This window comes from Mycteria americana, chromosome 5 (genome assembly GCF_035582795.1).
Source record: "Mycteria americana isolate JAX WOST 10 ecotype Jacksonville Zoo and Gardens chromosome 5, USCA_MyAme_1.0, whole genome shotgun sequence".
NCBI lineage: Eukaryota > Metazoa > Chordata > Aves > Ciconiiformes > Ciconiidae > Mycteria > Mycteria americana.
In genome coordinates, this window is record NC_134369.1 from 45,494,043 (window position 1) to 45,521,554 (window position 27,512).

Here is a 27,512-nt window from a genome sequence, read left to right on the forward strand (position 1 = left end):
AGGTGTGTTTTGTTTTTAAATGGCAGTTCGTGAAACCAAATGTTTAGTAAATGGCAAACATGATTTATTAACAACAATTTAAACTTTTTTGGGGTGATTACTTTTTCATGCTATATCTGTGTACAGGTGAGCCACATTTTGCTGAGTCACTGAATGGGGTGCCTCCCAGCAGCAGTGTTTAAGGGTTTTCCATCTGACAAGTGGGAAAACACCAGTAGTGTCCAAAGAGAAAGGTTGTCCTGCAGCAAGGTAACCTTTGAAACTGGGACACGTGGCACAGTGTGATCTAGTGATCAGAACAGGTGACTGGCAGTGAAGCCTTAAGAAATCTGTATCCTGCTCTGTTCATAGTTCCTTGTATGAGGTAGAGTAATTGTTCTGTCTTCCTTGTGCTCCATTATGCACTTGTGTAAAATGGAGATGTAATTATGCATTTGCTTCGTAAGGCCATTGTGAAATTTAAAGAATGAGGATTAATCTTGCAGTGTGACAAGGATTCCCTGCTCTCCCAGCTTAACTCCTTTGTTTGATCCCCATTAAATTGTGCAGAATTGTGAATGTGGGTCACTGCAAAACTATTTCCAGGAATTTGTATAGAAAAGTTCACTTCTGATGGGAAACTGTTAATATTTATTCTTACCTGAAAAGTGGTTCTTTTAAGATATAACTTGCTGATTTTTAAAATGTAAAACTAACAGTTACAGCATTTTTGGTTGCTTTATTTCATATTTGCAAAGCTCAGGCTTTTTACATTATATGAGGAGTTCAACATCAGCATGATTCTATGGAGTATGCATTCTCTGTCCTACTGCTCTGCCTCCCCACCTCTTTTTGCTCCAGCTCCTCTGATCCAGAAGTTCCTGCCCTGATATGTGAGGCAGTTGTGATTGTGCCGTGATCTGGTTGACAACATGGCCCAACAAATAGATTATATCAGCACAACAGAAAAAAAACGAAAGGTGCATTGTGATATGAGGGCAGGAGCTTGGTGGTGGAGGGGAAATTCCATAAAATGGCATTGCTGCAGAAACAAAAAAGAACTCATTTACGTGTGGGGAAGTAGCTCATATCTCTGGGACTGTCCCAAGGAAAGATAAATGTGTACACTCAGCCGAAGTATTGTACAAGTGTGCTAGTTTTTCACTGGTTCACAGAGTAGGGTGCAGAAATCAGAACATGCACACTGGATACATACATCCATTTAATTATGGATTATTTTTAATAATTTAAAAAATCATATAAAAACTATTAGCAGTGTACTTAGAAGAACCACATTGGGAGATACTTGATACATTTGTGAACAGCTGGTCTTGACTCTTCCCTTGACCTGTGTGTAGTTTCATACTTCTTTGTGGCTGCACCCTGGCTTCATCAGAGTTGTTTGCTATAGTGCTGTGAAAACAAAGTTGTTTGCATTGTAAGTAAAATGTTAAGGTTTAGGAGAAGCTTGAGAAAGATCTAATTAATCAAAGACTGGGACAGCACAGGAATAATTTAAATGTAACTGATAAATGATGAAAGAGATTGCAAACAGAACATATTCATCAGGTGCTAATGAGCATGAGCTTCTTGGAGAACGATCTAGTGATCTTCACAAACAGTTGATTAAAATGACTGTGTAGTTCAGAAAGAAACATGGATCCTGATGTGCCCTGCCAGAGGAAAAGAAAGTAAGACTCAATGCAATGATAGTTATCTATATAATCCAGTAGTACTTCTAGAGCCTTGTTGTGTGGCCAGTGATTTGTGTGGAACAGCAGCAATTCACAACTTCTTGCTACTCTGCCGCAGCCACATCTTGTCATATGAATTGAAGCAGCCAGTCTAACCATGCTTATTTTCCATTCTGTACAAAATGGCATCTTATAATTCCTGTTTTCAGAGAAAATGTGTTTTTATATGCTCTGCTGTCCAAATTTGAAAGATACTAATATTCATAAAAGGTCATTCTTTCACTAATTTTGTAATCCTCATTCTCAAGCAAATGAATAGCATAGGGAATGCGTGTGCTGTATATTTTTTAATGTTTTATACAGATTGCCTTTTGAACAGATTATCCAACTGAGCATCTGACATTTGCTGCCTAAACAATGTGGGAACATTCAAGGGGTGCATTTGCATAGAGTTTATCGCATATAGCATATCTGCATTGTGTAATGGCAGATAACAGTAATTTTTAGGTAGCTTTTGGAAATACTAGATTAATAAAATATTCATGTCTTTTTAAGTGAGAGATCACTACTGCTGTTTTTTTGTTAACAGTATTATGTTCAGTTTCCTCTATGACTGAAACAAGTGTTTCTGTCTCACATCTTCCCTTCTTGAGAAGCAGCCAAGCGTGGGAGTAGACACACTTAGGAAACCCCCCACATAAGTTCTGTGACTCCCTGTAGACCACCCCTGTTAATCGCCCAAGCCTAAAATGAGATAAAATGCTCTTTAGTAAAGTTGCATCAGGCAAGGGAGTGTGCAGAACAAAATTATTTTTATCTTGTGAAAGCAAAAATAATGTCTATCTTCTATGTTTTAGTTGTATAAGTAAAGGTTAATCTGTGTGGTAAGTAGAGACAGTGTGCTGTTACACAAGCAGGAGTTTCTAAATTTTTTCATGGCGATTCCCATTAATTTTATTATGATTTAAGCCTGTTTTGAGTTTTTCCATTGCCAAAACTGTAGCTGATTTATACCAACCCCTCAATTTTTTCCCAGAAGCACTTCATACTAGAGAACCTCGTATGCTAATAATATGTAGGAGAAGAAAGTCCGTATGACTAACAGGTACAAAGTGACACTGGTTATAACCTTCAGAAAGACAGACTTAATGGAGCTGGATCCAAACCAGTTAAGTTTTTTATAAACTTGGGAATAGCCCCAGTTGACCAATCTGTATCTGGAAGTCCAGCTGCCTTTGTGTTGAATCATAAGTGTAATTAAAAGGTGTTTCCTTTTTTTATTGGGGGTGAACTCCAGCAGTTCAAATACTGGCAATTCTTTGCAGTAACACTAGTGTAGCTCTGTTCCTGAGACTCTTTTTGACTCATAGTCTGCTTTTAGGAGTTGTTTCTTCTGTTGTCCCATCAGGACGCTCTTGCTGTCAAGTTTTTTATTTTAGACTTTGTAGAATCAGTTTCTGGAGTGTTCTTTGAAAAATTTTTGAACTTTTTTCTTCCACGTGACTTTCTGTTAACCTTCCCTTAATGGAGCAAATAATTAGAGAAGAAGAGAAAGTATTTTCATTTGGAATTTGTAAGGGGTTGCTTAAATTACTCATGGTTGATATTTCTTCACTGTTGACTTCTCTACATGAAAATGTATATGAATGTAGTAGGTACATTCCCAACTTTTACTAAGGTTAATGAACACAGCTTAACAAGCTTAATTCTCCTTTGGTATTTGTATCCAACTGTTTGCAGGACTGGGCCAATGCATGAGAACCAGAAAATAAAAGTGACCATAGGCAAGTAAAATTGATGAGCCAGTTTTTACTGCCAGATGAGACATTCCAAAAAGAAATGTCAACATTGAAAAGCTGAACTTCAGTTTTTCCATCTTTAATAACCTCATAATTTAATAATCAAATAAATTGTGACATAGACAAGAAGATATGTTATTACTTAAAGTTACTTTGAAAGCCTTCCAGTAACATAAAAATGGTGGCTTTCGTTTGTATCTTTCAATTCTGTGTTCCAGTAAGAATTCTGAAACATATCTCCAAAGATTCAGGGCATGCAATGGAGAGAATGCCATTTGTATTTTTACCTGCTGTTTTATAGGCAGAAATTACTGCATTTGGCCCTTTCCTGCTCACATTATGTCCTGTTTGTTTTAGCCAGGGCAAAGTAGATTGTATGCATGCAGACAAATAGCAGATGTCCAGCATGATCTCCTGGAAGCAGGAAGCCAGTTCTGAAAGGTACTGTTAGGCTCTTGTGCTTTGCATTAGCACCAAGACCCTGTGTCTCCATGAAAACAGAGCCGTCAGTCCCTCAGTCAAAGTAACAGCAGCTTATAGGTCAACAGTTAAAATTAACATAGAAAATCTTCTGGCCTCCTCTCTCAGATCCAGACTCATGGCATACTGAATTTGATCCACCTGCAGGTCCTTTGCTGAGAGGGGCAGTCCCACACTTCCTGTCCTCACCACCTCCAGCGATGCGTTCCCATCAGTCATCACCTTTGACTCAGGTCTATCAGTTGCGTGGCTGCAAGCTCAACCCTGCAAAAAACATGTCTTTTGTTGGATCAGTGAGCTCGTGGGTAGTTGTGACATTGTTAGATCTGATGCAACAGAAGTAGTGGGAATGTGCAGCTCGAGAGAGGATAGAGTGGGACCACCCCTTTCCACTGCTGCTTACTGGTAGACCAAACTAAAGGCATTGTAAAATTGTACCCAAGAGTTAGAAGAACAATTCTTTCTAGCCCCGGAAACAAAAGATAATGATACCAAATGATAAGGATCACAAATAGGAGGAAAAGGAGGGGAAAGAGCAAGAGAAGGAGAAGGGCAGTTGGAGGTATTGCAGGACAAGAGATAACGGGGAAGAGGGAATAGCTAGAAAAGCAGGAAGAGAGATTAGAGAAAAATCAGGAGATTGTATACTGACAAACAGTGGCAGCAAATGCAGGTAAAAATTAGGAAACACCTTTCCCTGGAGGTTGAGCATACTGCCCTTGACCTTCAAACATGACACTTCAGTCTCAAGAAACCGTTCTTCTCTCTTTCTGGGCAGAAGTGAAATGCCATTGCTTTGTGAGCAGTCCACAGTAATAAAAACTGGATGCTGAAAGCCAGAACCTTTGCCCTCCATGAGCTCTGTCTGGGTGCAGCAGGGAGGGAAAGCCACAGACACAAGTGCCTGTCCTGAGAAGCACTTATTGCTGAACAGGCACAGCCCTAAGAGGCTGGTGAAAAGTCCCTCTGAAGAGAAGCTGGCGTAGCAGTGGATTTGCCACCTCAGGATGCTGGTTCATAAGTGGAAGGCTAGTCTGGATGTGGCTTTCATAAACCCTTAATCCTGAGGTCACAGATTTCCTTTTACTGCTGCTTGCTTCTTCCCCACAGGGCAGATTACAGGTAGTTCTCTAATTTCGACAATAGGTGGGGCTGGAAAAGCAGTATGGTTTAGAGCTCGGTCCTCCTCTAATACCAACAAAGGCTTCAGTGCTGAATCATTTCCAAAAGTAGGTATTACTGAAATCACAATGTGATTCAGTTCCCTCAGCTGACTCTGAATTTCTGAAATCTCCATACAACTTTTCCTGAGTTCATTCACGTCATTCAAGCTGCAAGAGCTGGGAAAGGTTTATAATAGCAATGTATTGTCTGTGTGTTTGAGAGCAGCTTCCTACAATGAATTGGTTTTTGGTTTTTTTTGTCATTAGGGAGTTAAATTAGCTATCTACTTAATTTGTATTGCAGTTAAGAACTGTGGGAAGTGGGGGTATGCTAGAAGTCCCACTAGTTGAGACACAGATGTGAAAGTGTTTTCTGTCAGTCTGTTTTTACAGCTAGGAAAATCTTTGGTTTTGCTTTGTTTTCTGCAGCTATTTGATGCTGTCAACTGCCTGGCAAAAGAGAATGCCCGGTTGCTTGTGCTGGGACGCAAACACATGCTGATTAATTCTTCAAATTGGAAAAGAGAGATTATGAAGGAGATGCAGAATAAAGCAGACTTCTTCTTTGCTGAAAATATGTAAGTTTAAGAAAATGGCTAAATGTAAGGGAGATCAACACCTGATTTATGTGCATTTTAAATCAGTATAAACAGCTGTGGTTTTTAGTACCATTACTAGTATTTCCAGCTCTGTGTGTGTGAAAGAGAAACATATCCCTTGCTATACTTGCTTCAAAAAACAATCCATATTAAAAGTGGCATTATGAAGAATTTCATCACTTAGAATCACGTTGACATCCGTATGGTTTATTAGGATTTATAACTGTTAAAAACTGCTGCCAAGACCACAGTGGCCTGAACTTACAGAATACCTGATAGCATCAGCATACAGTTGTGGTCTGTTGTGTTAGCCCTGCATGGGGGGAGATGAAGTTCATGCCTGGCCAGCATTGCTTGGTAGCCCAGGAGTGTGGAGAGTCTGGAGCGCTGACTTCCTTGCTGCTCCCAGAGGAGAATATTTCTGTGAGTGGAAATAGACCCTCTGCCTCTCTAATTTAAGAAGCGCGACCCCCTCGCTCTTGCCCAGTCAAGCCTGTCCTTGTCTCTAAACTAGGTACTTGCCTCCACCTCAGTGTCCCCTCTCCTTGCCCTGCTTTCCTCATATAATGAGTCTCAGTTTTCTTTTGGTTCCAGCTCCACTTAGTCACCATCTGAGTTGGGCACTGTTGATCCTTCACCTGTCTCTGCCGTTTCTTCTGTGATCCCAGTTCCCAGAACTTCTGACCAAGTTCCTTGTCCCAACAGCCAGTCCAAGTCTCTTCTGTCTGCCTCCTTGTTTCGGATGTTCTCCATCCCCTCTCCAGTTCCAGCTCTTGTTCTCTTTGCTGTTAAATCACATTGCTTTCTTTCCTGCTGTCTGAGCACCAGCAAAGGGAACTCTGTTACCCCAGGTTGGAAATCCTCGCTAATCTTGTGTCTTGTCACTTATTACTACAGTAATTCACAGCAATCAAAAAGTGGTTTCAAGCAAAGTTCTGCTCAGCTTCTCCAGGTATAGGGTATCTCATGCCCACTATAAATGTATTTTTAGAGATTTTCCCCTAAAATTGTTTCAGTTTAATAGCAACTAATGTTGAATATATTTTCCAAATAATCATAGTATGTTTTGGAAGTATATTTACCCATGTAAAGACAAAGATTCACAGATCTGTGCTGTTGCCTACATTACACTTCATTCCAGTTGTGATGATTGGTTGTATTCCAACAAAGTTTTGGGGGTACCCTTATGAGTTTTAGCAGTTCTGTTCCACATAGCACTGTTAAGTCATGTGGCAAAAGATTATATTGTTGTATTATCAGATTGTGATAGGAGGAAAGAATGCTCTGTGTAGCATGCAATTAATTTTTATTGCACTCTAACTTTTGGTGCCCTGTGGTAAGCAGAAGTTCTTTATTTTACCAGGGAACTAGAGTAGTGATGGGAATTTTCAGTGTTGCTGATGAATAAATCTCAGATTAGCATTTGATCCATTTCCTGCTTTGGATGACGTGTGTCTTTTCCTCGTGAATGACGTCCGTCTTTTCCATTTGTTTTGTTAAGCTCTGAAGATGATGCATTCTTGTTATATGCCACTCTTCGATCAGGCAAGCATTGCAAGTTTGTTACTAGAGACTTCCTCCGGGATCACAAGGCTTGTCTTTCCGACAGTGTGACGCGTCATCTGTTCCGTAAGTGGCAGCGTGGACACCAAATAGTGTTTTCCCCTTCTGCAGAAGGAAAGCATATAAATTTTTTGGTAAGTTTTCTGCTGCAATCAGAAAGCACACAGAGCATATTCATTAAAGATACACAATTTCAAACTCTGGAAGCAAAAAGATTCTTGCTGGAGTCTTAAGAAATGGATTTGTACCAATGGGCTCAAAACTCCCATGCTAACTGAAAATTCACTGTATTCACAAAGCATGCCACAAACATGAAAACAGTCAAAAAGACAATAAATGCTGCCTAAATGTTTAAAATGTAAATGTAAGTGCATGTTTGTGTATACAAATCATTCCAGTGCTGTAAAACATAAGTGCCAATATTTTTTCATTTATTTTAAACTTTGAAATACCTTATTCTCCTCTGTAGCACTATTATAAAATATCATGCTTCTACTTGTACAATAGAATTTCTTTCATCTTTATTTTAAAGAAGCAGGAAAATACAGGTATTTCAATATTCACTGTAATACTAGCCTAACGTATGTGTAAAGTTTCATGAAGGAAAGCCCAGAACAGTCAGGTTTATAGTCTAGCATAGGCTAGAATATTACTGTTTTTTGTCTAGGAGACATGTATCCTTGTGAGTCATGAACAGTACATTAACAGGAGTGCAGCTGTTTTATGATTTTTCTAAGGAAAAATTCATCATGTGACATCTCATATCATGCAGGTTTTTGTTATCTGGTCTGTCTGCATTGTTATTGCCTACTTAAAGGAATACTGCACCTATGCAGATTCATTTTATTGCTGCTCTGGTTAAAATTGTAAAATACTATTAGTCATTACAAACAGACCATAGAGATAGAAGACCGTAGGCTTACAAGAACGACAGCCTTTCATTCAGTGTTGCTATATATACATTTCTTTTTATGGAAGCAGATACTTAATGTAGGGTTACCTGAGTAACACAGCTTTAGCTACACCTTGTTTCTTTCTTTTGTACGAAAGGGCTAGTAATTTTCACATCTTAACTCCCATACAAGTGATTTGGATGATTGATATTCCCAGTCATTAACTGTCTTCTAGGTTATTCTGGAAGCTGTCATGGGAAAGTAGACTTCCAGGACTATACATACAGAGTGATAGTATGTTCTGAGAACCATAATTGCCAACCAGTAATGTTTCTTTTGTATTTGTGTTATGTCTATTGAGTTAGTATACCTGTAACATAATAGACCAGAAAAATAGTTTATTATATTTTGTTCAACTAGATGTTCTTGAAAGTGTTAGTGATAAACCCTTCTCATACATCCTCCTCAGCACAGAGCAAGTCAGTTCTGTGAAGAGGTACACTGGAAGAACAGACACAAGATGTCATTAATATCATTAAATCCTATCAGTTCAAGCCTATAAACTCCACATCCTGAGTTAATTCCCATATGATTTCATTTAACTGAACAGAAAAACGATCATTTTGCTATTTCTAGAAATTGAATGCATTATGTTCAAATCACTGTTATCTGGTGGAGATTGAAGACAGAATTTTAACCATTTATAATGACTCCTAGTAAAAGATGGTTTAGTTTTTCCTCCAGTACTAAAATTTGGAATTTGTTTGGTGTAAGGAAATAGATGAGAGTTGTTATAGACATGAATCTATGGAGATTTCTAAGGTAAGTGTTGGAAGTTACAACTCCCTATAACTGGTATTTTAGTAATATATTGTGTAAAGTCTAAAAAAATGTTTCTATCTTTCTTTATCCAACAGCCTGCTTTCCGTTATGACTGTGTGGTACAGACTACAGGTGATACATGGCATATCCCCTATAAAGACATTTTTGAGGAAAAATATTCGTATCGAGTACCAAGAAAATGGCTCTGCATTCAACAGAAATGATGAAGAATGTAATTGCACAAGCTGAAGCTGCCTTTTTTTTTTTTTAAAGTCACTGTTGCTGACTAGGAGAACTCAGCAGTACAATTACGGGATTAATGTGTGAGGCCTACAACTAAAGACAATTCAGTAACTGCATTTTGTCAAAATCATTCCTGCAGTAAATCTGTTAACATAAATGGTGGTCCAGCAGGGATGAATTAGGTCCATTATTTCCATCTTTACAGGCAATTTCTCTAGCCTCTCAATGTGATTTGAATTAAAACTTGTTTTTCCCTCTTGGAATTTCAGGTTGTATTTTTTTAATCTTTTTTTTTTTTCTCAAGCTTTTAATCTACACTGAAATCCGTAAACTCTGTACTTCAAAGAAATTAAGCAGAACTGCCAAAGTACCTTCAAAATGGGCACGGCTGACCTTGCAACAGTGTCGCACAATGTCTATAGCCAGTAAATGGAGCTAACAGGGCCAAACCGTATGTTTACTGTTTGCCAGACACACATAGCCCTAATAATTCCTCAGACTAACTAGAATTCATTTGATCACATAGAATGCAAAAGATTTATTGTAGCAACATATATTAAGATTTTGATTGGAAGAATTAGGAAAAAAACAGTGGGATATTGTGTGGCTCTTTCACACTCCTAAATTTGCTGCTTCTGACAGGATTTCATGTCACTGGAATAGTTTGCTTATGGAAATGCATGAATTTTCTAAACAAAAATTGATCATAACTAGAAATTCTTACAGGCCAAACAGGCCAAATAGGACAAAACTGAATTTTGCACAGATAGTTTTATAAAACCTATCCCAAGTTATAAATAAAGCAAGAAAAATAGTGTATATTGCAGGAAAAGTGTTCTGAGTTACTGTTTATAAGGGCTTATATGGTAAACATGTTCATTTATTGCACTTATCACTTTAATGCAAAGTTTTCTCCCCAAAAAACCATGGAAATTCCACATTAATCTCAGATGAAAGATCATGTCTTTGTCACATTTGTCTTGCACACTGAAAAATCCTATGAAACTGAGCTGAGTCATACAGATCTTTTTGTATAGTATTTGCAGTTCTGAGCTTTTGCAGTGTCCCATGACAAGCTCCGTCAGGACTCTTAGCGTTCAAGCATGTTCCCTGCTATTTTTTTTTCACATCAGAGTGCTATCCTGACACCTTTTCTACTCCTGGTTTGTAAACGGCAGGTGTGATTTGCATGCAGTCATGTCCTTCAGGTACTGTGCAGAAAGCGTAGAGGAGCTGGATACCTCTTAAGGTAACCTAGAGCCTTGGTTTTAAATTCATCGTGTTGTTGGTAGCATTCATCACAGACCCATTTTCTGACAGAACATGCCAGCTCCTATACGTCACCTGCTTTCTGGAGTCTGCCAGGGAAAGCAGAGAGATTGGATCTTCTCTCGCTCCTCAAACCAATTTAGTTGTAATTTGTCAGAAGATTGTTTTTACAATTCTGTAAATCAGAGAACTGCCACATCTCCTTGCAAATGCAAATACCGCTTTAAAGTAAGGTCTTCTGTACAGGACTGCTTAGTAAGCAACCACTGCTCTGTATGAGGGTTACTTACCCTCTGTATGAAGTTCCACAACAGCATAAGGTGATGTGAATCAGTGCTGTTACAGTCTCAGTTTGGTGCTATCTCTGGTGGACGTGCAGTCCTAAGCAATTCAGAGCTGAGTCAGCTGAATGCAAGCACTTCAAAAAATCTGTTTTAGCTAGGTCAAAATTGGCGTCATATGGAACTAGCACCATTGCGCAAGTACTGGTACCTGTGTGGGAGGGGGGCTGAAATGTCAGGCTGCAGAAGGTGGGCCCCTGCAGCTCTGCCTTAAGGTCAGCTTTAGCTGACCAGAAACTGCACCTTCAGGTTATCTATCCATTTCATTGCCAGACATGTTCATCCATTGAAGTTGGATGAACATCCAACTTCAGTTGAACATCCACTGACATCTACCAGCAGATCTACTTGACATCTGCTACTGCTTATACAGTGGTATAGTGAAAACCCAAGGATTTTTAATGTCTGTGTGGTAGTAGTTAATTAGATTGATGGGTCCACACTGAATGCCAGAAAGGCAAGTCCTCCAAATGTTGCAGCAACTGGTACCCCCAAAACCATGGCAAATGACACTGACTGCCCTTCGCTAGCACACTGAGTGAGGAGAACAGGAATCAGAAGGAACTAACGCTTAGCTTAGCCTGCCACATGCCATGGAGACGGAGATGCATTGGCAAGATACACTCGACGAAGACAGAACTGATTCAGCCTGCACTGTAGCTATTCTGTGAATAGCTTCATCTCCAAGCTCACCCACTTATTTACTATGTTAAAAACATGTCAGTGAGAACAGTCTTCCTCAGGATCCTGCAACGCAGACTTTGACTCTCATAGGGTTGATCAGACGTGATGAACACTAAACCAAAAATACGTGATTGCTCTTCTGAAACAAAACTGTGTTTTGTAAACTGACAAAATTGCTACATAGATGGAGAAAACTTCTGGAAACTATATCCTGAAAGTAGCATGACTTCCACACTGTTGTGTGCATGGTATTGAGCAACTATTACTCTTTCCTTGGTCTAAGTCAAATATTGAATCTTTGATTCCAAACACTTAAATATTTTCTCGGTTACTTTTTGGCAATCTGGCTGAATGCTTGCCAATTACTTCCATTTTCCCATCCCCTTTTTCTCAAGGGAAAAAAAATCTGACATTAAACTCCAGTGTTGTAGAATGTAAGAGCTTTGTACATGGAAGGACTGTGAGGGTAGGAATCCTCAGCCTGGAGAAACAAGAGGTCTTAAGAGACACAGAGGTCATAAGAATCATGAGTGTTGAGGAGGAGATGCATAGGGATCGATTGCTCGCTGTCTCTTCCAGTACAAAAGCAGCATCAAACAGTGCTGGCAGATAGAAGGTTCAGATAAAAGGTGAAGTTTCAGATGAAACCACACAATGCATCGTTATGCTGAGAAACTCTTTGCCACAGCATGTCATGGATGCAAGAAGTTCACGTGAGTTCAAGGGGAGACCAGCAAGGGTTATTAAATAACCAGACACTATCTCTGCCTTGGGAAGTCCCTCCAGACGGTTGCAGACTGGGAGAGGATTCAGGGAGTGCATCATTAAAAGCTCTCTGTAGTCTTAATGCTTTTCCTTGGGCACCCACTTTTGGCCACAGTCGGAGACAGGACATGGGGCTAGACAGACTCTGTGTCTGACCCAGCAGAGACATTCTTAAATTTCCCTGTTCTCTGCATTCCAGTGCTTGCATCACAGCTTCAAACATTTCATGTCTGCCCACAAAGTGCTTCCCTAATGAAGGGGACAAACTCTGGTCTCGTAATACATAGTGAGACATTTTATTCTCCCATAGTATTAATAAGCAAGGAAACGTATACTGAAAAATTCGAGAAAGCAGACTTCTAATGTACGGCATACACAAAATGCACCTGCAATCTGTTATTTCAACAAACAGTAAGCTCTTCTAATAATAATTTTGAAAATAGAGGCGTGGATACCAAAACACAGCTTTTCCAACTCTTTTAATGACCAACTTTAAAAAAACCCTTCCCACAAAGAGTAGGGGAAATCCGAGATGCTGAAAGGCAAAAAGAGCTTACATTCATGAGTCTGAATTTGGGGAATTTCCCTTTGTACTGGACACTGATAAAAAGTTAGTCGTTTAAACATCACACTATAATGCAGCTGCGGCAGCAATTACTCATCGTGAATATCTTAAACATCTTTTTTGAGATCAGTATATTTCTTTGCTTTAAAATTATACTCATTGAAGAGAGCACATGGAAACACTTTGTTTAGAAAACGAAGAGGGGTTTTGTTTTCCTGGCTGGCTGTACAGCTCATGATGATACTTTTCTCCAGTCTTCCGGTATTTCCGTGCGTATCCTCGAACGCACCTCGAACATGCTGGAGGTTTTCCATGAATGCGAAACCCTTTCACCGGCCCGGCAGCCCGCAGCTTCGCCCCCCGCCGCGGGCCCGCCTGCCTCGCCCTCGGCTGCCGCCCGCCTGTCCGCCACGCAGCCGAAGGGGGCGGGCTGCCAGCCCCACTGGCTCAACGCGTTATAGCTGCCGTGCTGCAAAGGACTGCATTTTGCTCACGACGTAGGTGACATGTCGCGACATGACACCTCGCAGCTGCGGACCGGCCGCGGCTCCGCCGGTACCGCCGCCTGGGCCGCGCGCCGCGGCCAGCCGCCCTAGTGCGCATGCTCGGCAGAGGCGCGGCGGAGGCGGGCGGGAGGCGCGGGGGGAGAAGTGCCGCGGTACTCGGGCATGCGCAGTGGGGGAGGTGGAGCGTGACGGTGCGCGAGCTGTGTGTGTTTCGGCGTCTGCGCGGGGCGCGTAACCCGGAAGTGCTCCGGCGGGTGCCCTGTCTGCGGTAGCGGTGGGGCCCTGCACGCTGTGAGCCCCTCGGCCGCGCCGTCCCGCCCCGCGCCCGCCATGTCCCGAGGCTCCAGCGCCGGCTTCGACCGCCACATCACCATCTTCTCGCCCGAGGGCCGCCTCTACCAAGTCGGTGGGTGTCCGGCCCCGGGGATGCTGCCGCTGAATTGCCCCGTCACGGGCCCGGCCTGCCCGCGCCGCCGCCGCTTCCTGCCGAGCGGGGCTGCAACCGGCTCGGAAAAGCTCCGCCGGGCCTGGCTGCCTTTGGGGAGGGGGGAAGCGTGGCGCCTCCCGTGGCCGGGGAGTCTCGGTTCCCGCCCTGCCTGGTCCCGCGGTGTGCGGGGAGAAGCCTGGAGCAGCTGCGGTCCCGGTCCTGCCGGTGTCGGGGCCTGGGAGAGGGATTCTCGCGTGAGATAAGGAAAGCTTAGAGCCAGGGTAGGCCGTCTCGAGTGTCCCCTGCCACGGGGAGGCACCTCCTGTGATTTCACGATGTTTAATTTCAGATGCTTGAACACCAGACTAACAGTTATCCAGAAGCTGTTTCTTTCAGTTTATCTTGCCAAACTTATGAGCATTGTTCTTTGGAATCTGAGAACTACAATAGCTGTTTGAAATGGGACTTGAACTGCCTCAAACACTGTATGCCAGAGTGACAAAGTCATGTTTTGGAGGTAACCCATGCTCTCTCGTTAAACCTGAATGCCATATGTTCTGTACATCATGGCCTGTGAGACAGCAGCAACCATCCTTTATTTCCAGGCTTAGAGCCATAGAATAGTTTGGGTTGGAAGGGACCTTTACAGGTCATCTGGTCCAACTCCCCTGCAACAAGGAGGGATGTCTTCAACTAGGTCAGGTTGCTCAGAGCCCTGTCCAGCCTGACCTTGAATGTTTCCAGGGATGGGGCATCTGCCACTTCTCTGGGTAACCTGTTCTGGTGTTTCACCACCCTCATCGTAAAAAATGTCTTCCTTATATCTAGTCTGAATCTACCGTCTTTTAGTTTAAAACCGTTACCCCTTGTCCTATCGCTACAGGCCCTACTAAACCATTCTGCAATTAAGCTGCAGCCTAGCTTCATCTTCTTCTGTAAGCCACTGAATCTTTTATTCTTATTTTTACAGTGCACCAGATTCTGCAGAAGAGCCTTGTGGTGCTCCTTCTGCAGGATACTCTATAACAGCATAGTCAGCTCGCAGTCTGGCCAGACAGTTCATTGAGAGTGCTCCTGAAGGATCCTCACAACAGGGCCAGATGAACTGTTTTGGCAGCATCATTCTGATGCCATCTTCCACTGGAGCTTAGTGGCTTTTCCCCACCTGCAGTGGCTTCACTGCATGTGCATTGCACGGCGTGGCCATACATCCATCTGTTCTCCAGGAAAGGAGGTTGCTGGGACCAGACTGCATGAATTGTCCGTGGTAGCCAGTAGTTTCTTTTGTGTCTGCCCTGGAGTTTTTCTCAGGAAGAAGGCTATGTGGAATAGGCTTCATGAGCAGGCAGCCCAGTCTTGAGCAGTCCTTTCTCCAAGAAGCAACTAGGAAAGTGCCTGTGTATAGGTGTCTATACACAGGTAGAAAGTTACCTGTACTAGATACCTACATATGGGTGCTGTCCTATACCTGGAGCGTGTATAGGGCTTGTATGCAACTTGTGTAGTAAGCCTTATGCATATGGATGGTAGGGGCAGCACTTCACAAAGGGTGTCAGTGGCTCTGTGATAGACGAGTCATGGGCTCTGACCTTCCATTGCCATTAAAACAGGCTGATTGATCTGCATCACCTTTCTGGCTGTTTCTGTGTTGCAGTACTACTTGCTGGGAACGGTTTCTGCATCCTGTAGCAAAGAGGAAACTGAGCCTTGGTTTTCTACCTCCTGGGTATATTCAGCCATTAGGTTAATGTGTGAGAAATGCACAGTACCTCCATATCTTTTACCCATGTCTTAGAAGCAAGTATCTGCATGTGTATTTGAGAGCCTCTGCACAGAGCCTGAAGCTGTCTTAAAGATATTTTGAGTACCTATATGCTACGGGAAGAAAAATACCTAGGTGTGCATAGTTAACTTCAAGCCAGTATGAGCTCACTCTACCTGCAGCCAGGCTGATAACTCAGGCATGGTGCCACACTAGTATCTCTGTTGGCCAGCATCTAGCCACAGCATGGGCAGAAAGCTCGTGTTTGCTTGTGGTCAAATATCTGAATTTAGCTTCTTTCTTTCTTTCATTCTTTTTGAATCCTGCACATCCTTGTCCATGTGCTGGATGCAGATTAACTAGGTGCTGTCAAGGATGGGCATGGACATGTGTTGCTTTAAGGCTGCCTTAAGACTTGAGGTTTTTCTGGAAGGTTTTCTGGAAGCACTGAACAGAGATTTCCAGCGTAGTGATATTGGACTGAAATGCCTGTGCTTTGCCTTAGATCTGTCTTCTGCTTCCAGAGTTCAAAGAGCTTTTGTGCCTTTGAAGTAATCTCGTACTAGAAAAGTAACAGTTATTTCATGTATATTTCTTGTTACTGTGGTTGAAATCCTTCCGATTATCAGCGTTGTCTTGCCACCTATTAGTTCCAGTCTTCAAAAGTGATGTTTCATCTAAGTGGAATTTTGGGAGGTGAAGAAAATTATTATGTTCAAATTTCTGATTGTTCCGACATATTTGGGGAACAGCAAGGGACTGCTGTTTTCGGAAAGAATGTGTGCGCAGTACTACTGAAATACTTGCATAGCACAAAACAGGCTTACACCACTAGCAATATATGTACCTGGATTTCTTATAGTGTAAGAGCCCCTACACTTTTTGGCTTGTCTCTTTGAAAACTGAGTATTGCAGATGGTCACAGGAAGGGCGAGAAGAGACTGCAGTTCAGCAAGCCTTGTTGTCAGTACTTGTGAGCAAAAACAGTTTGCGAAGGCACCTATTCCTCTTCCCACCCAAGTGTCACAGAACGGTTGAGGTTGGAAGGAGCCTCTGGGGGTTGTCTGGTCCAACCCCCTGCTCAAGCAGGGTCACCTAGAGCAGGTTGTCCAGGACCATGTCCAGACAGGTGTTGAATATCCCCAAGGATGGAGACTCCGCAACCTCTCTGGGCAACCTGTGCCAGTGCTTGGTCACCCTCACAGTAAAAAAGTGTTTCCTGATGTTTGGATGGACCCCCTTGTGTTTCGGTTTGTGCCCATTGCCTCTGGTCCTGTTACACTGGGCACCACTGACAAGAGCCTGGCTCTGTCCATCTTCTTTACACCCTCCCTTCAGATATTTGTACACATAAATAAACAAGCGTTGCAGAGCCCTGGCCTGGGGCTTCAAACATGACCAGTTTGTGGACAGTGCTAGCTCATGTCTCACTGGGTTCTGTGCTTTGCTGCAGGCTAGCACTGATCATCCCAGGGAAGGTAAGTGAAGAAGTGAGTGAAGTTGTGCATCTAGCGGAGAGAAAAGAGGGAACATTCTTTATGGTATGTTTGGGTAACCAGCAAATGCTCTGATGCCTGTAATAAATACAGTGCCACAAATACATGGCAATCAGCCCTTCCACGACACCAACTCAGCAGATTGAACATTGAGATCCTGGTATTGCAAGATACGTGTTTTCATTTTCAGATTATTCCTCTCCTGTTGTGCAGTTTCTTCCATAGATTTGAATGCAGCTTTTAAAACAGCTGAGTTTCTTGCTTCCGTTATTTTAGAAGATAGTTTTAGCAATTTGCTGTGCTGTTGGTTAGGCATGTTCTAAACTCCAGTCTTAATCACAAAGGTAACAAAAAAATCATCTACATATAGCTAGTGTCTGAAACTTCCTTCTCCCAACCAGATATTAGAAAGTTCTGAATGTTTATCATATATTGTCAGATAAACAATTTTTAAAGTTGTTTCTCTTGAGGATTTTGAAACTATTATTCAAGGGAAATGTATTTCATGGATCATATCAAGTAAATCTTAATCCGTTACATTTATCTGAACAATGCTGTTTAGTTGGCAAGTGCATAGGTTTCATTTTAGAAAGTTAATAAAAGCATTGTGGTGTTTGAACGTCAAGTCAGAAAACGTGATAGTAAGGTTAAAACCCATCTTCTGTGCCTGGTTCATCATTTCCGTTTTCATCTGTATCAGTTAAAATCTACAGAAGAAAATTACATCCTTGCAGTGATAGTAGTGCTTGAAATACTAAACTTCCGCATGTTAAAAAAATCTTATTTAAGGATTTACAGTTACTGTAGGTTTAGGTTGGACCATTTTGGTCAAGAGCAGAACAGCCTTCTTGTTTTAAAACAAATTCTGTTGCTGTTAAGCATTCTAACTGAACAAAAAGGCAAATTATTAGAAATATTTGAAGGGAAGCAGTGATAGTGGTTTTGTGAAGAGAGTCAGTGACTTAATTCCCATCAGAAAGTTCTTGTGTGCATTGTACTAATGACCTTAAAGACACAAAGTATTGCACAAATATTAAAGTATTAAAAAGGCCAGAACTTGATGAGATTTCTTTGTTGGGGGGAGGTGTGTCCGAGTTATTTGTACTAATATCTCTAACATTGTTTCTTATTAACTTTTGTGTACTTTTCTAGAATATGCTTTTAAGGCCATAAACCAAGGCGGACTGACGTCTGTAGCTGTTCGTGGGAAAGATTCTGCAGTAATTGTAACACAGAAGAAAGTTCCTGTAAGTAGTCTGTTTTTGAGGGGGAGGCTGGAAAGGGATGAGAAAAAAGGTGGGGGTGAGACTCTGCAACATTGATATTGTATTCATTAGCATTGACGTATATTGCTGTTTGAATTGAATATCTTATTATTGTTCTGCGTACTACCAGTTCTAGCTCCATTTAGTGCTCAATTGTACATTTCCTCGCTGGTTTTCTCTGTAGTTGTTGAAGGGATAAAGCTAAAATATGGAGTTGGTCCTGCTGTACTTTAGCATGCATACACTGCTCTGGCTTGTGAGGGCTGAGTGGTCCATAATCAGTTTCATGATTTCTTTAATTCCTACTCAGAAAATGTTATACCAATAGCATGCAGAACAGATTTTCATGAGTGTTTCAGCACAGTGGTGATGTATTGTTGACAAAGGGGGAAAACTCTTGCGTTTGAAGGGCAGCATGCAATAAGAGTGCAAGTTTTTGTATGTGTGTTCTCAAAGTTTTGTCAGAGGGAAAAGGAATTTGATGTTGGTCATGCTCTAGCTGTTATCCTTTTCCAAATACTGCAGTTTTTTTATCTTCCCTATTCTCCTCTTTCTTCCTTTGCATGCCTATAGCAGTAAATGGTGGAGAGCCCGAAAGACAATTTTTAGCTATTAGTTGATTCTTTTGGGCTCTTCTGTAGATACCAGAGCATCCAGAGTCTATCTTTTTTTTTTTTTTACTTGACGAACAGTGTTTTCTATTAGATTATTTCTATTTCCTCTTTAGGACAAGTTACTGGATTCCAACACAGTGACTCATTTATTCAGAATTACTGAAAATATTGGCTGTGTGATGACAGGAATGACAGGTATTTAATTCACCATCTTTTTAAGTATCTGAAGTGTGTCAGATTTTTTAATGTAGTTCACCAACTTCACATCACGTAGAACAAATAAGTGCTCTAGGAGATTTATTCCACTCAGTCTGGTTTTGGAGAACTTGTCTAGTTCTGATGTATATATTTAAAGACAACTTAAAGTTGGGCCTGGAATTTGCATTCTCAAGCAATGCTAGGAATAAATGTGGTACATGTTCAGTGAAATTAATATTAGTTCTTTCTCTCTAGCTGACAGCAGATCCCAGGTGCAGAGAGCCCGCTATGAGGCTGCTAACTGGAAGTACAAGTATGGCTATGACATCCCTGTGGATATGCTGTGTAAAAGGATTGCAGATATTTCTCAGGTCTATACACAAAATGCTGAAATGAGGCCTCTTGGTTGCTGTAAGTATAGTATATTAAATTAATCTTTTCAGTTTCTTGTTGAAGCTTGCAACTTTAAGTATAAGAAATTCTTACCCATTTTCAAATTGTGCAAGATACGGATGTAGCTGAAGGAATAAGAGGGATGAACAGCCAAATGAGAGCGCAGTGTTGGAAGTCTTGAATTGGGGCCATGATTTTACCATTGACTCAGCATTGGAATTGGAGTAAATGATTTAGCCTCTTTAAAACATGTGATACTATTTCATCTTAGTTTGTGGGGCCTAGTCTGTTTGCACTGCACCGTGATGTCTGTGAATGGGAGATGCTCTTTTTGTCGGTGTCTGGGTAAATATCACTGTTAAAACAGATGTATGGAGAGTGCAATTATGCTTGTGCAGATTTTGTGGCTTTTTTATCTAAGTAGTGTGTATAAGACAAAAATCTGCATAATTTTTGCTCTTAACCATGATATATATAATGTAGAGAAGTGCTAAAAATATTTCACTTGCAAATGTTTCAACGCCAGTCTTGTTTTATAACAGCAAATGCAGCTTAAGTAAAAAAAAAAAAAAAAGGCGTGTAAAGTTGTCTTTTGTAGATATTCCTGGTCATCTGTGTGTTCTGAGGTTGGTTCTGACTTGTTTTTTCTCTTATATTTGGCTGTGAGCAAATTATAACTGTGCTGTTAGGCTGTCCGGGAACTGAGATAAAAGACTTAATGTTTCCTCAATTACTTTTTCATTAAACATTCTGTCTGGGTTTCTTTTTGCTTGGGTTTTTTTTTTCTTTTAAGGACAATAGTTTCAGAATTGATGAATCACTTCTCGTAATCGTAGTAGGCACTAGCGCTTCTCACTAAAGAGGTAACGTTCAGGGTTGCACCACAGTTTCCGTGATGGGGCAATTTTCCTATGCTTGTATGCTTGTAATGTTCAGGAATGATTGTTTCTTTCTTCCCTTGGCATTTCCCATGCCTTGATACTACTGGAAAGTGATTTTTTTTTTTTTTTAAATACATGAATGAAAATGTGTTTTTCTTAAGTTTCCTTAACCTTTTTTTGAACAGATGATGGGAATTTTTTGTTCTGTTGTAGTAATAGCTGCTCAGAAGCTTATCAGCTATAACTGCTAGTTAAAAGTTATGCAAGTGTAAAGAGAAAATAATTTAAAACCTTGACCTTGTTCTGTTTTTTTTAAATTATTGCTTTCGAGTTATTTTTAATATGCATATTGAGATTATACATCTGTAAATCTAGAAGTGTGGGTGAACACAGATGCATTTCAGTGATGTGACCAGTTTGTGTTACTTGAAGCCTGTCCAACTTGAAAGCATTTAGTCAAACGGTCTTCAAAGACTCAGTTTTATGTTCTGATATTTCCACGTTTCATTTCAGATTTTTTTTTTTCCCTTTAAAGAAAAGAGGAAAAGGGATGTAGTGCAGCGTTTCTCAGGATTACAGTCGGGAAATCTAAAGTTGACCAACATATTTGTAAAGTTGCTTTCTGGTAAAAGGCATATGTTAATAGAACTATTGTTTACACTTTTAAAGTGTCATACAATACACAGGAAGTAAACTGTGGCTGGGTTAACTTTGTAACGGGATTGAATTTATGTATTTTCTGACTTTGTGGTTCTCTACACACTGAGAGAAATGTTTCTATGTTTAATGAGTAGCCTTCTTTGGGAATGATAGAAATCTAGTTTGCATTAAACTGAGTTGCACACCTGGTAATGAGATGCTGGTAAGAAATGGCAAATTAGAGATAAAGAAGAAATCACAGCTCTAGGTATTGGACTGGTTCCCAAAAATGTATTGGTGTGCATGCACATGTTTCAAGGGAGAGGAGTATCTATTCTATTCTTCAGTTGGATTAAATTGTTAAAATTGGGGAAAGAAATAAATTAACAAATTTTCTCTTCAAGGTATGATTTTGATTGGTATTGATGAAGAACACGGCCCTCAGGTATACAAGTGTGATCCGGCAGGTTACTATTGTGGATTCAAGGCCACAGCTGCAGGAGTTAAACAGACAGAGTCAACCAGTTTTCTTGAAAAGAAAGTAAAGAAGAAATTTGATTGGACATATGAACAAACAGTAGAGGTAGGCCAGCAGAGGGAAATAACGGTTTGTTAACGTATTTTTAATGAATATGGTGTATGTAGGCTTGTGATATAGAGGAATGCAGTTAAGACATTTCCTGTTTTCTTACAGTTCTGTATTGCTGCCAGAGCAAGTATAGCTATTCCAACCAGAAAATGGTTTTACTTGGCAAGTGTTTAAATAGTCATCTAATCTGCTTTTTTCTGCTTTACGTTAGCTGAAGCAGAATCTATAACTGTAGCACTCCCACTGTAGCTGGTGGTTGGTTACTACAGTGCTTGATTCTGGGGATACCAGTACAATTTTCTTCCAGTGGCACTTAAAACAATCTTCATGTTAGAAAGTATTTCAAACAGGATGGGGTAGTGCTTGTCTGTCAGTTTGGTAAATATAACACCACTTGTTATGCCTACTGTGAAAACTGTTGTTCAAGGCCCGTTATAAAAATGTATCCTATTTATAAAATGGGTCAATGAACTTATTTTGTAATCATCCTTACTTGTTCACTTACACTGTAGAGATCTGTCTAAACAGTCCTCTTCCATGGCCCACCTGTTTCTCCTGCCAGGCCGCCTTCTCTCATAATGTTGTGCTTCCTGCACCACAAGATCAGCAGTTGAAATGAGGAATAATAACCTAAGCAATTGACCCCCCTGTAAACAGAGTATTGTAACATGTGAATGCTATGCAGATTCAGACCTTCAGCTAAATTACTTCTGAAGTCTGCATTTCTGAAGTACTGTGAAAGTACCATTTAAACGGAAAGTTCTTCAGCATAAATTCATAAGCTTTATATGTGTATCTTAATAAGTACTGATTTCCTTAATATATGATTCCTTTAAAGAGAAGATCCTGAGAGGGTTGAATAATCATAGCATACTGAAATTGAATGTACTTGCAATTCCCTCAGAGACCCTTTTTTTTATCCTGGCTAAATAATTTTCACGTTAAATGTATTTTTCTAACACTGCTCGATTATACTGTGCCTGTCTCTAAGTTGAGCAGTTGGAGGTAGATGAAAAGGTAGTAGTCTTTTCATATTCTTGTTTTTAATTCATAAAACTTCCATGGTATGGTGCAGATACTTAATTGGCCATTAATCTGCCAGTCCAATCCTGGATGCGCTTCTATACCTTTTTGTTGTCTTTGTTAAAATGCTGAAATTGTGAATGTAGATCAGACACTGTTACTCTGAACGTCGGCAGTGACAGGGAGAAGCAAGTCTTTCAAGCAAAAGCAAGAATCACGTTTTTGTAATGTTCTTCACACACACGCTGCCTCTTTTTTAAAAGCTTGTGGTGTGTTAGAGGTAATGCTCCAAGGATAAGAGTTTTGGATTTTTTTGTTGGTTTTGGTTTGGTTTGGTTTTTTTAACAACTTGGCAGTCTTCTGATAAGACGTCTGTATAGTCCTTGGTGTTCTACACTTCCTAACACGTTACTGATCAGAATTAAATGCCAGCATGTCAGAATAACTGATTTGATAAGCATCTGGCTACATAGCTGTTTTATGGAACTTCTTTTTGTGCTCAATCATCATTTTAGGAATACATCTTTAGCATTATGATGGCCCTACTGCACGGTTAAGTATGAGTGACGTTGCAAAGAACATCTTTTGAAACAGGTGATGATTACAGTGGAAAAAAATAAGTTAAGCCATGATGAAATGCAGCTTTTAAAAACAGCCAACGTACTTTTAATTACCAGAAGAAAGGCCAAAATGGAAGCTACGCAAGCGACATGCTTTGAATAATCTTGGACTGTAATGATGATGTCTGTCTTGTTTGCCACTAATGAAGCACGTTCTGTCCTTGGGACCTGGGGTTTTAATCTTTGGATGATAAAAGGTCTTGGTTTTGTTGTGGGTTTTTTTCTGCTACAAAAATGACATGTCCCTTTGTTTTTTGTAGATTGGGCTTTTTAGGGAGAGGACCAGAGAGGGACTGTATTCTGTGACAAGGGAAACTATTTGAAACTTTTCAGCTGAGGTTTTGAGGTGGAAGGAAATAACTTAAAACTAGAAGGAAGGATAGTTGTTAATGCTATGTCTATTAAAAAAAAAAAGCCTTAGTGCTTTCTGTTTAACGATAGGGTTTTTTGTCATCTTTCAGACAGCAATAACATGCCTGTCTACTGTACTATCCATTGATTTCAAACCTTCAGAAATAGAAGTTGGTGTAGTTACAGTGGAAAATCCTAAATTCAGGTAAGTGATCAGTATTGATAAAACTTGGTGTGTTTCTCTGGTTGTGTGCAATTAGTTTTAACTTCTTGTGTAATGGTAAATAGAGAAAAAGATAAATGTCAGAAGCTGAAGTTTTGGAGGTTTGGGGTTTTTTTTCTTTTTACTTGTAACTCTTCAAAATGTGTAGGGGTAAAAGACACTGGTTTTAAAAAAAAAAATAGTATCTTAACACAGTTTTAAAATGTTTAACATGGTTAAGGGATCCAGTAGAGAAAAGTGTTTGTCTTTTGTTTCTTGAAAGGGTATTGCTTTATGTGATTATTAAAATGTAATTACATCTGGTCTAGGTGATTTTTCATGCTTAAAAGAATAAACATTTTTCTTTGTGCTAGTATCTGGAGCCCACTTCCAAATCATAGTCATAACAACTAACACAGTAAAGTCTGTTTTATATTGGGGAAAATTTTGCAAGTCCCTTAATTTTTTTAATCCTTTTTGAAATGGAATCTTTAAATGACTCTTGCTCATCTTGTAATTGTAGCAGTTTTTAACATCTCTAGTATATAGTTAATAGAGTATGAATTTGTATGATTCGAAATATTCTATTTAAATTTGACAAGATTAAAGGATCCTGGATTTAAAAATCACTGCAGTGATTTGGAACTGGCTGAACTTTTACTTTCCAAGTATGCTGCATTCCCACCTAGCATGAAAGGAAGACACCTGCAATTTTCTCCCTCCCCCGTTATTGCCTGAATCTGAGTGCGGTGCACTGTGTGCAGCAATGTTACTTGGTCAATCTATCGAGACACCACCTGGAAATCTTCCTGCTGAGGGCCGTACCTCACATCAGCTACAGTGTCCTTGACAGCCTTCTGATGACATAATGTGTAGCTGCAGAAGTATGCATGAAATGTGGGAGAGTAAGTTTTGGGGTGCTTTTGTTAATGCAAAAAGACCCTTTAGATATATCTTACCTAAAATTTAGTTAAAGCTGGCTTGCTGCAGAGGAGTTCAGTTATTTCTGCTGTAGTCTTTCATTACTTTTTTTAAATAAAAAAAAAAAAGAGAGGAACAGCTAGGTGGGAAAGAAAAGTCCTCTGCTGCTTTAGTCTAGGTACTTTGTCGGTGGGGATTGGAGAGAGGCTTCAAACCTTTGGGTCCTACAGGTGCAGTCTTTTGAGTGCTTCCTAATGTGTTTAAAGTTGACATGGTGATGTTGGGTGGTTTTGCATTTGGTGGTGTGTATTTAGGACAACAGAATAGCATGGCATTTTTGAGAAAGCATGCAGGAGCTGCATTACCCCTTTGCTACTGCTGCTCAAGAGTCAAGTGCTAGCTTTCTGCCAAACTTCATTTACCGGTCTTATGTCCCTTTCAGAAAGGATGGATAACAAGCAGAGGGAGAGGGCTATGAAAACCTGTGTCCCCCTTGGAGTAATCATACAAATTACCATACCCATTCTTCTCACCAGGTCCCAGCTTGCAAATGTATTACTCATGAGGAATTACCTGTTCTTTTTCTACCATTTGTTACCTCTTTGCTCTCTAGTGCCTTTGATTCTTCCTTTATTTTTCAAAAAGAATTGGAATGTCGGCCTGTGGCCCTAGCAGCAGGGCTTTAAAAGCCTGAAAGATATATTGTATAAAACTTACTTGTGTAGATATTAGAGCTTGTTGTAATATTGGAGCTTAAGGGGAAGAATCATTTAAGCTATTTAAGATTTCTTTTTGTTCTTTCAGGATCCTTACAGAAGCAGAGATTGATGTGCACCTTGTAGCTCTGGCAGAGAGAGACTGATTAGCATTCCCCTTCCCATTGTCTGTGGTTCTGGCCAGGATATTTGGTGAAAAGAAAACACTTACTAATGACTTTAGATTATGGGTGGAAAACAATGTTCACTATATGATGTATTTTACTCTGTACAAATAAAACAGAGGTTTTTGAAATACTTGGTGTCTCCTTTTAATGTAATTTTTTTAACTTTCAGTTCTATGAAATTCTCATCAAAAGGCTTGATGACTTTGAATGTTTCTGTGATGATTGCTTGCCTTCTAGTTGTATTTTAAGAGAAATTTTATACTCTGCGCTGTATTTTTCATCTGAGCTATTTGGCTCCTAGTGTAAAGTTTTCTGTCAGATTATGTGGTTTGTGTGTCTTGAGATAATTCTTACATTTACATGTGTTCTCTTCTTGCCCTGATGTGAAAAGGCTTGTAACATTACTGGTTTAACTGTGGGGGGAAATTAAGAAGATCTTAGTATTTTCTCAGGTTTGTATGAGGATATAGGACAAAAGTTGAAGGAAAAAACTTGAGCTGCAATTCCCAGTGCATTCCTTTAGACTGATTTATTTGGGGTGCAGGTAGTGAATTTAATGGACATCTGCTATAATTAAACAGCTCTGAAGCTAACATTTATTTAGGGGAACTCTACATGCAGTATACTTTGGGATTTTGGCTGTTAGTCACCTACCTGGTTTTGAGGCTTTAGGCAGTGCCAGAAACAATGTTGGGGCTGGGTGGGGCCAATAGACAAAGTCTATCAACCAGAATGTCTCTGGGAAGCAATTCCCTTGCTCCTTCAAGAGGTTCTGGGTTTGGAGAAAAGAGAAGACTGCAAAAACTTGAGTCAAAGTGAAAAAAAAAAAAGTGTTTTTGTTTTGCTGCAATTGAAGAGGTTTCAGCCTCAGCAGCAAAAAGGGAGATGATGTTGTGAGGGAGGAGACACTGAGGAGAAAGGGAACATTACCAGGCATTTTCAGCTGTTGGGTAGGCATGAGAGTCTTCTTGGAAGAATGCCAAGCTAATATGACTTAGCTCCTTACCTTCATTTCTCTGCCGTGCTATTCCTATATTGGCTTTAATTACTCCAAAATTCTCTTTGATTTTTTTTTTTGAGACCTTTGGGGAAGGCCTCATAAGTCATCAGAAACTGGGATTGCTTAATTTTTTTCTTTTTGCTTTACAGTTAAAGCCCCTTGAATGTATATTTTTCAAGTTCATTGTAGTAAAGGAGATGCAATTCTGTGTTTGGTGGTTTTAATAAAAGATAATGCTAACCTTATGTGATAAGTGAGTTGAGGAGATTCAAATGTACTGTGAATTGTTAACTTTACAAAGCTTCCTGAATTTCCATTAGCACCTCCAAATTTCAGCTTCCCTCATGTCAGACAGTGTAGTATAGATGATAAGATGAAGCCACCCTTGCTTCTCGTTTTGGGTTGGTTATCTGAGAATTCTGTGTGGTTTTGTGCAACAATTGGGAGAACAAATACTAACGGCACATTTGGAAAGGTCTGTGTCATTCCAAGTGACAGCTGAGTTTCTGAAACTTCCTAGGACCTTTCTTCCTAATACTCCAATTGTATAACAACCTGGAATTTGAGTAGACTTAAGTCATCATTTACTCTGCCATAAAATATAATTCACTGATGCTTTATTCTTGATCAGCTTTAATTATGTAATAACATTTCACTAATGACTTCTGGAACAAAACAAAAGGAAGATGACAATCGGGGAGCCATATGACTAGAGCACATTTGCATAGTATTTAGTATTAAAACTCCCTGCAACACCTTTAATTCTAAATTTTGGAGCTTGTATGTGATTTTATAACTCAGGTGGTGGTTCTGAGAGCAATGGGTGTTTGTTCATACCTTACGCTTTTGCAATGCAGAACATCCCCTCTTGTGTTCAGAGGTG

The 27,512-nt window shown here is 40.2% G+C and overlaps 2 protein-coding genes across 6 annotated transcripts in view; both read left to right on the forward strand.

The window, feature by feature from the left end:
- Positions 1 to 9,362, forward strand: part of PRORP (protein only RNase P catalytic subunit) — a 54,024-nt gene extending 44,662 nt beyond the window's left edge. For 3 of the 4 annotated variants that reach the window (XM_075503132.1, XM_075503133.1, XM_075503135.1), the window contains exons 6-8: positions 5,545 to 5,693; positions 7,216 to 7,411; positions 9,088 to 9,362. In XM_075503132.1, the coding sequence (XP_075359247.1) occupies positions 5,545 to 5,693; positions 7,216 to 7,411; positions 9,088 to 9,216 (474 nt within the window). In that variant the 3' untranslated portion in view covers positions 9,217 to 9,362. Of the gene's footprint in view, positions 1 to 5,098; positions 5,182 to 5,544; positions 5,694 to 7,215; positions 7,412 to 9,087 lie in introns of those variants that run through there. The other variant, XR_012775931.1, reaches the window with a different exon arrangement.
- Positions 9,363 to 13,336: 3,974 nt separating this feature from the next.
- Positions 13,337 to 25,759, forward strand: PSMA6 (proteasome 20S subunit alpha 6). Of its 2 annotated transcripts, none has more exons than XM_075503140.1 (7): positions 13,337 to 13,356; positions 18,203 to 18,297; positions 19,043 to 19,124; positions 19,383 to 19,538; positions 21,445 to 21,623; positions 23,734 to 23,828; positions 25,551 to 25,759. In XM_075503140.1, the coding sequence occupies exons 3-7, from the start codon at positions 19,109 to 19,111 to the stop codon at positions 25,606 to 25,608; spliced, it is 504 nt and encodes a 167-aa protein (XP_075359255.1). In that variant the 5' UTR covers positions 13,337 to 13,356; positions 18,203 to 18,297; positions 19,043 to 19,108; the 3' UTR covers positions 25,609 to 25,759. The 2 variants fall into 2 exon arrangements, with proteins under 2 accessions (XP_075359255.1, XP_075359256.1); XM_075503141.1 differs by lacking the exon at positions 13,337 to 13,356 and adding an exon at positions 13,583 to 13,771.
- The last annotated feature ends 1,753 nt before the right edge of the window (positions 25,760 to 27,512 follow it).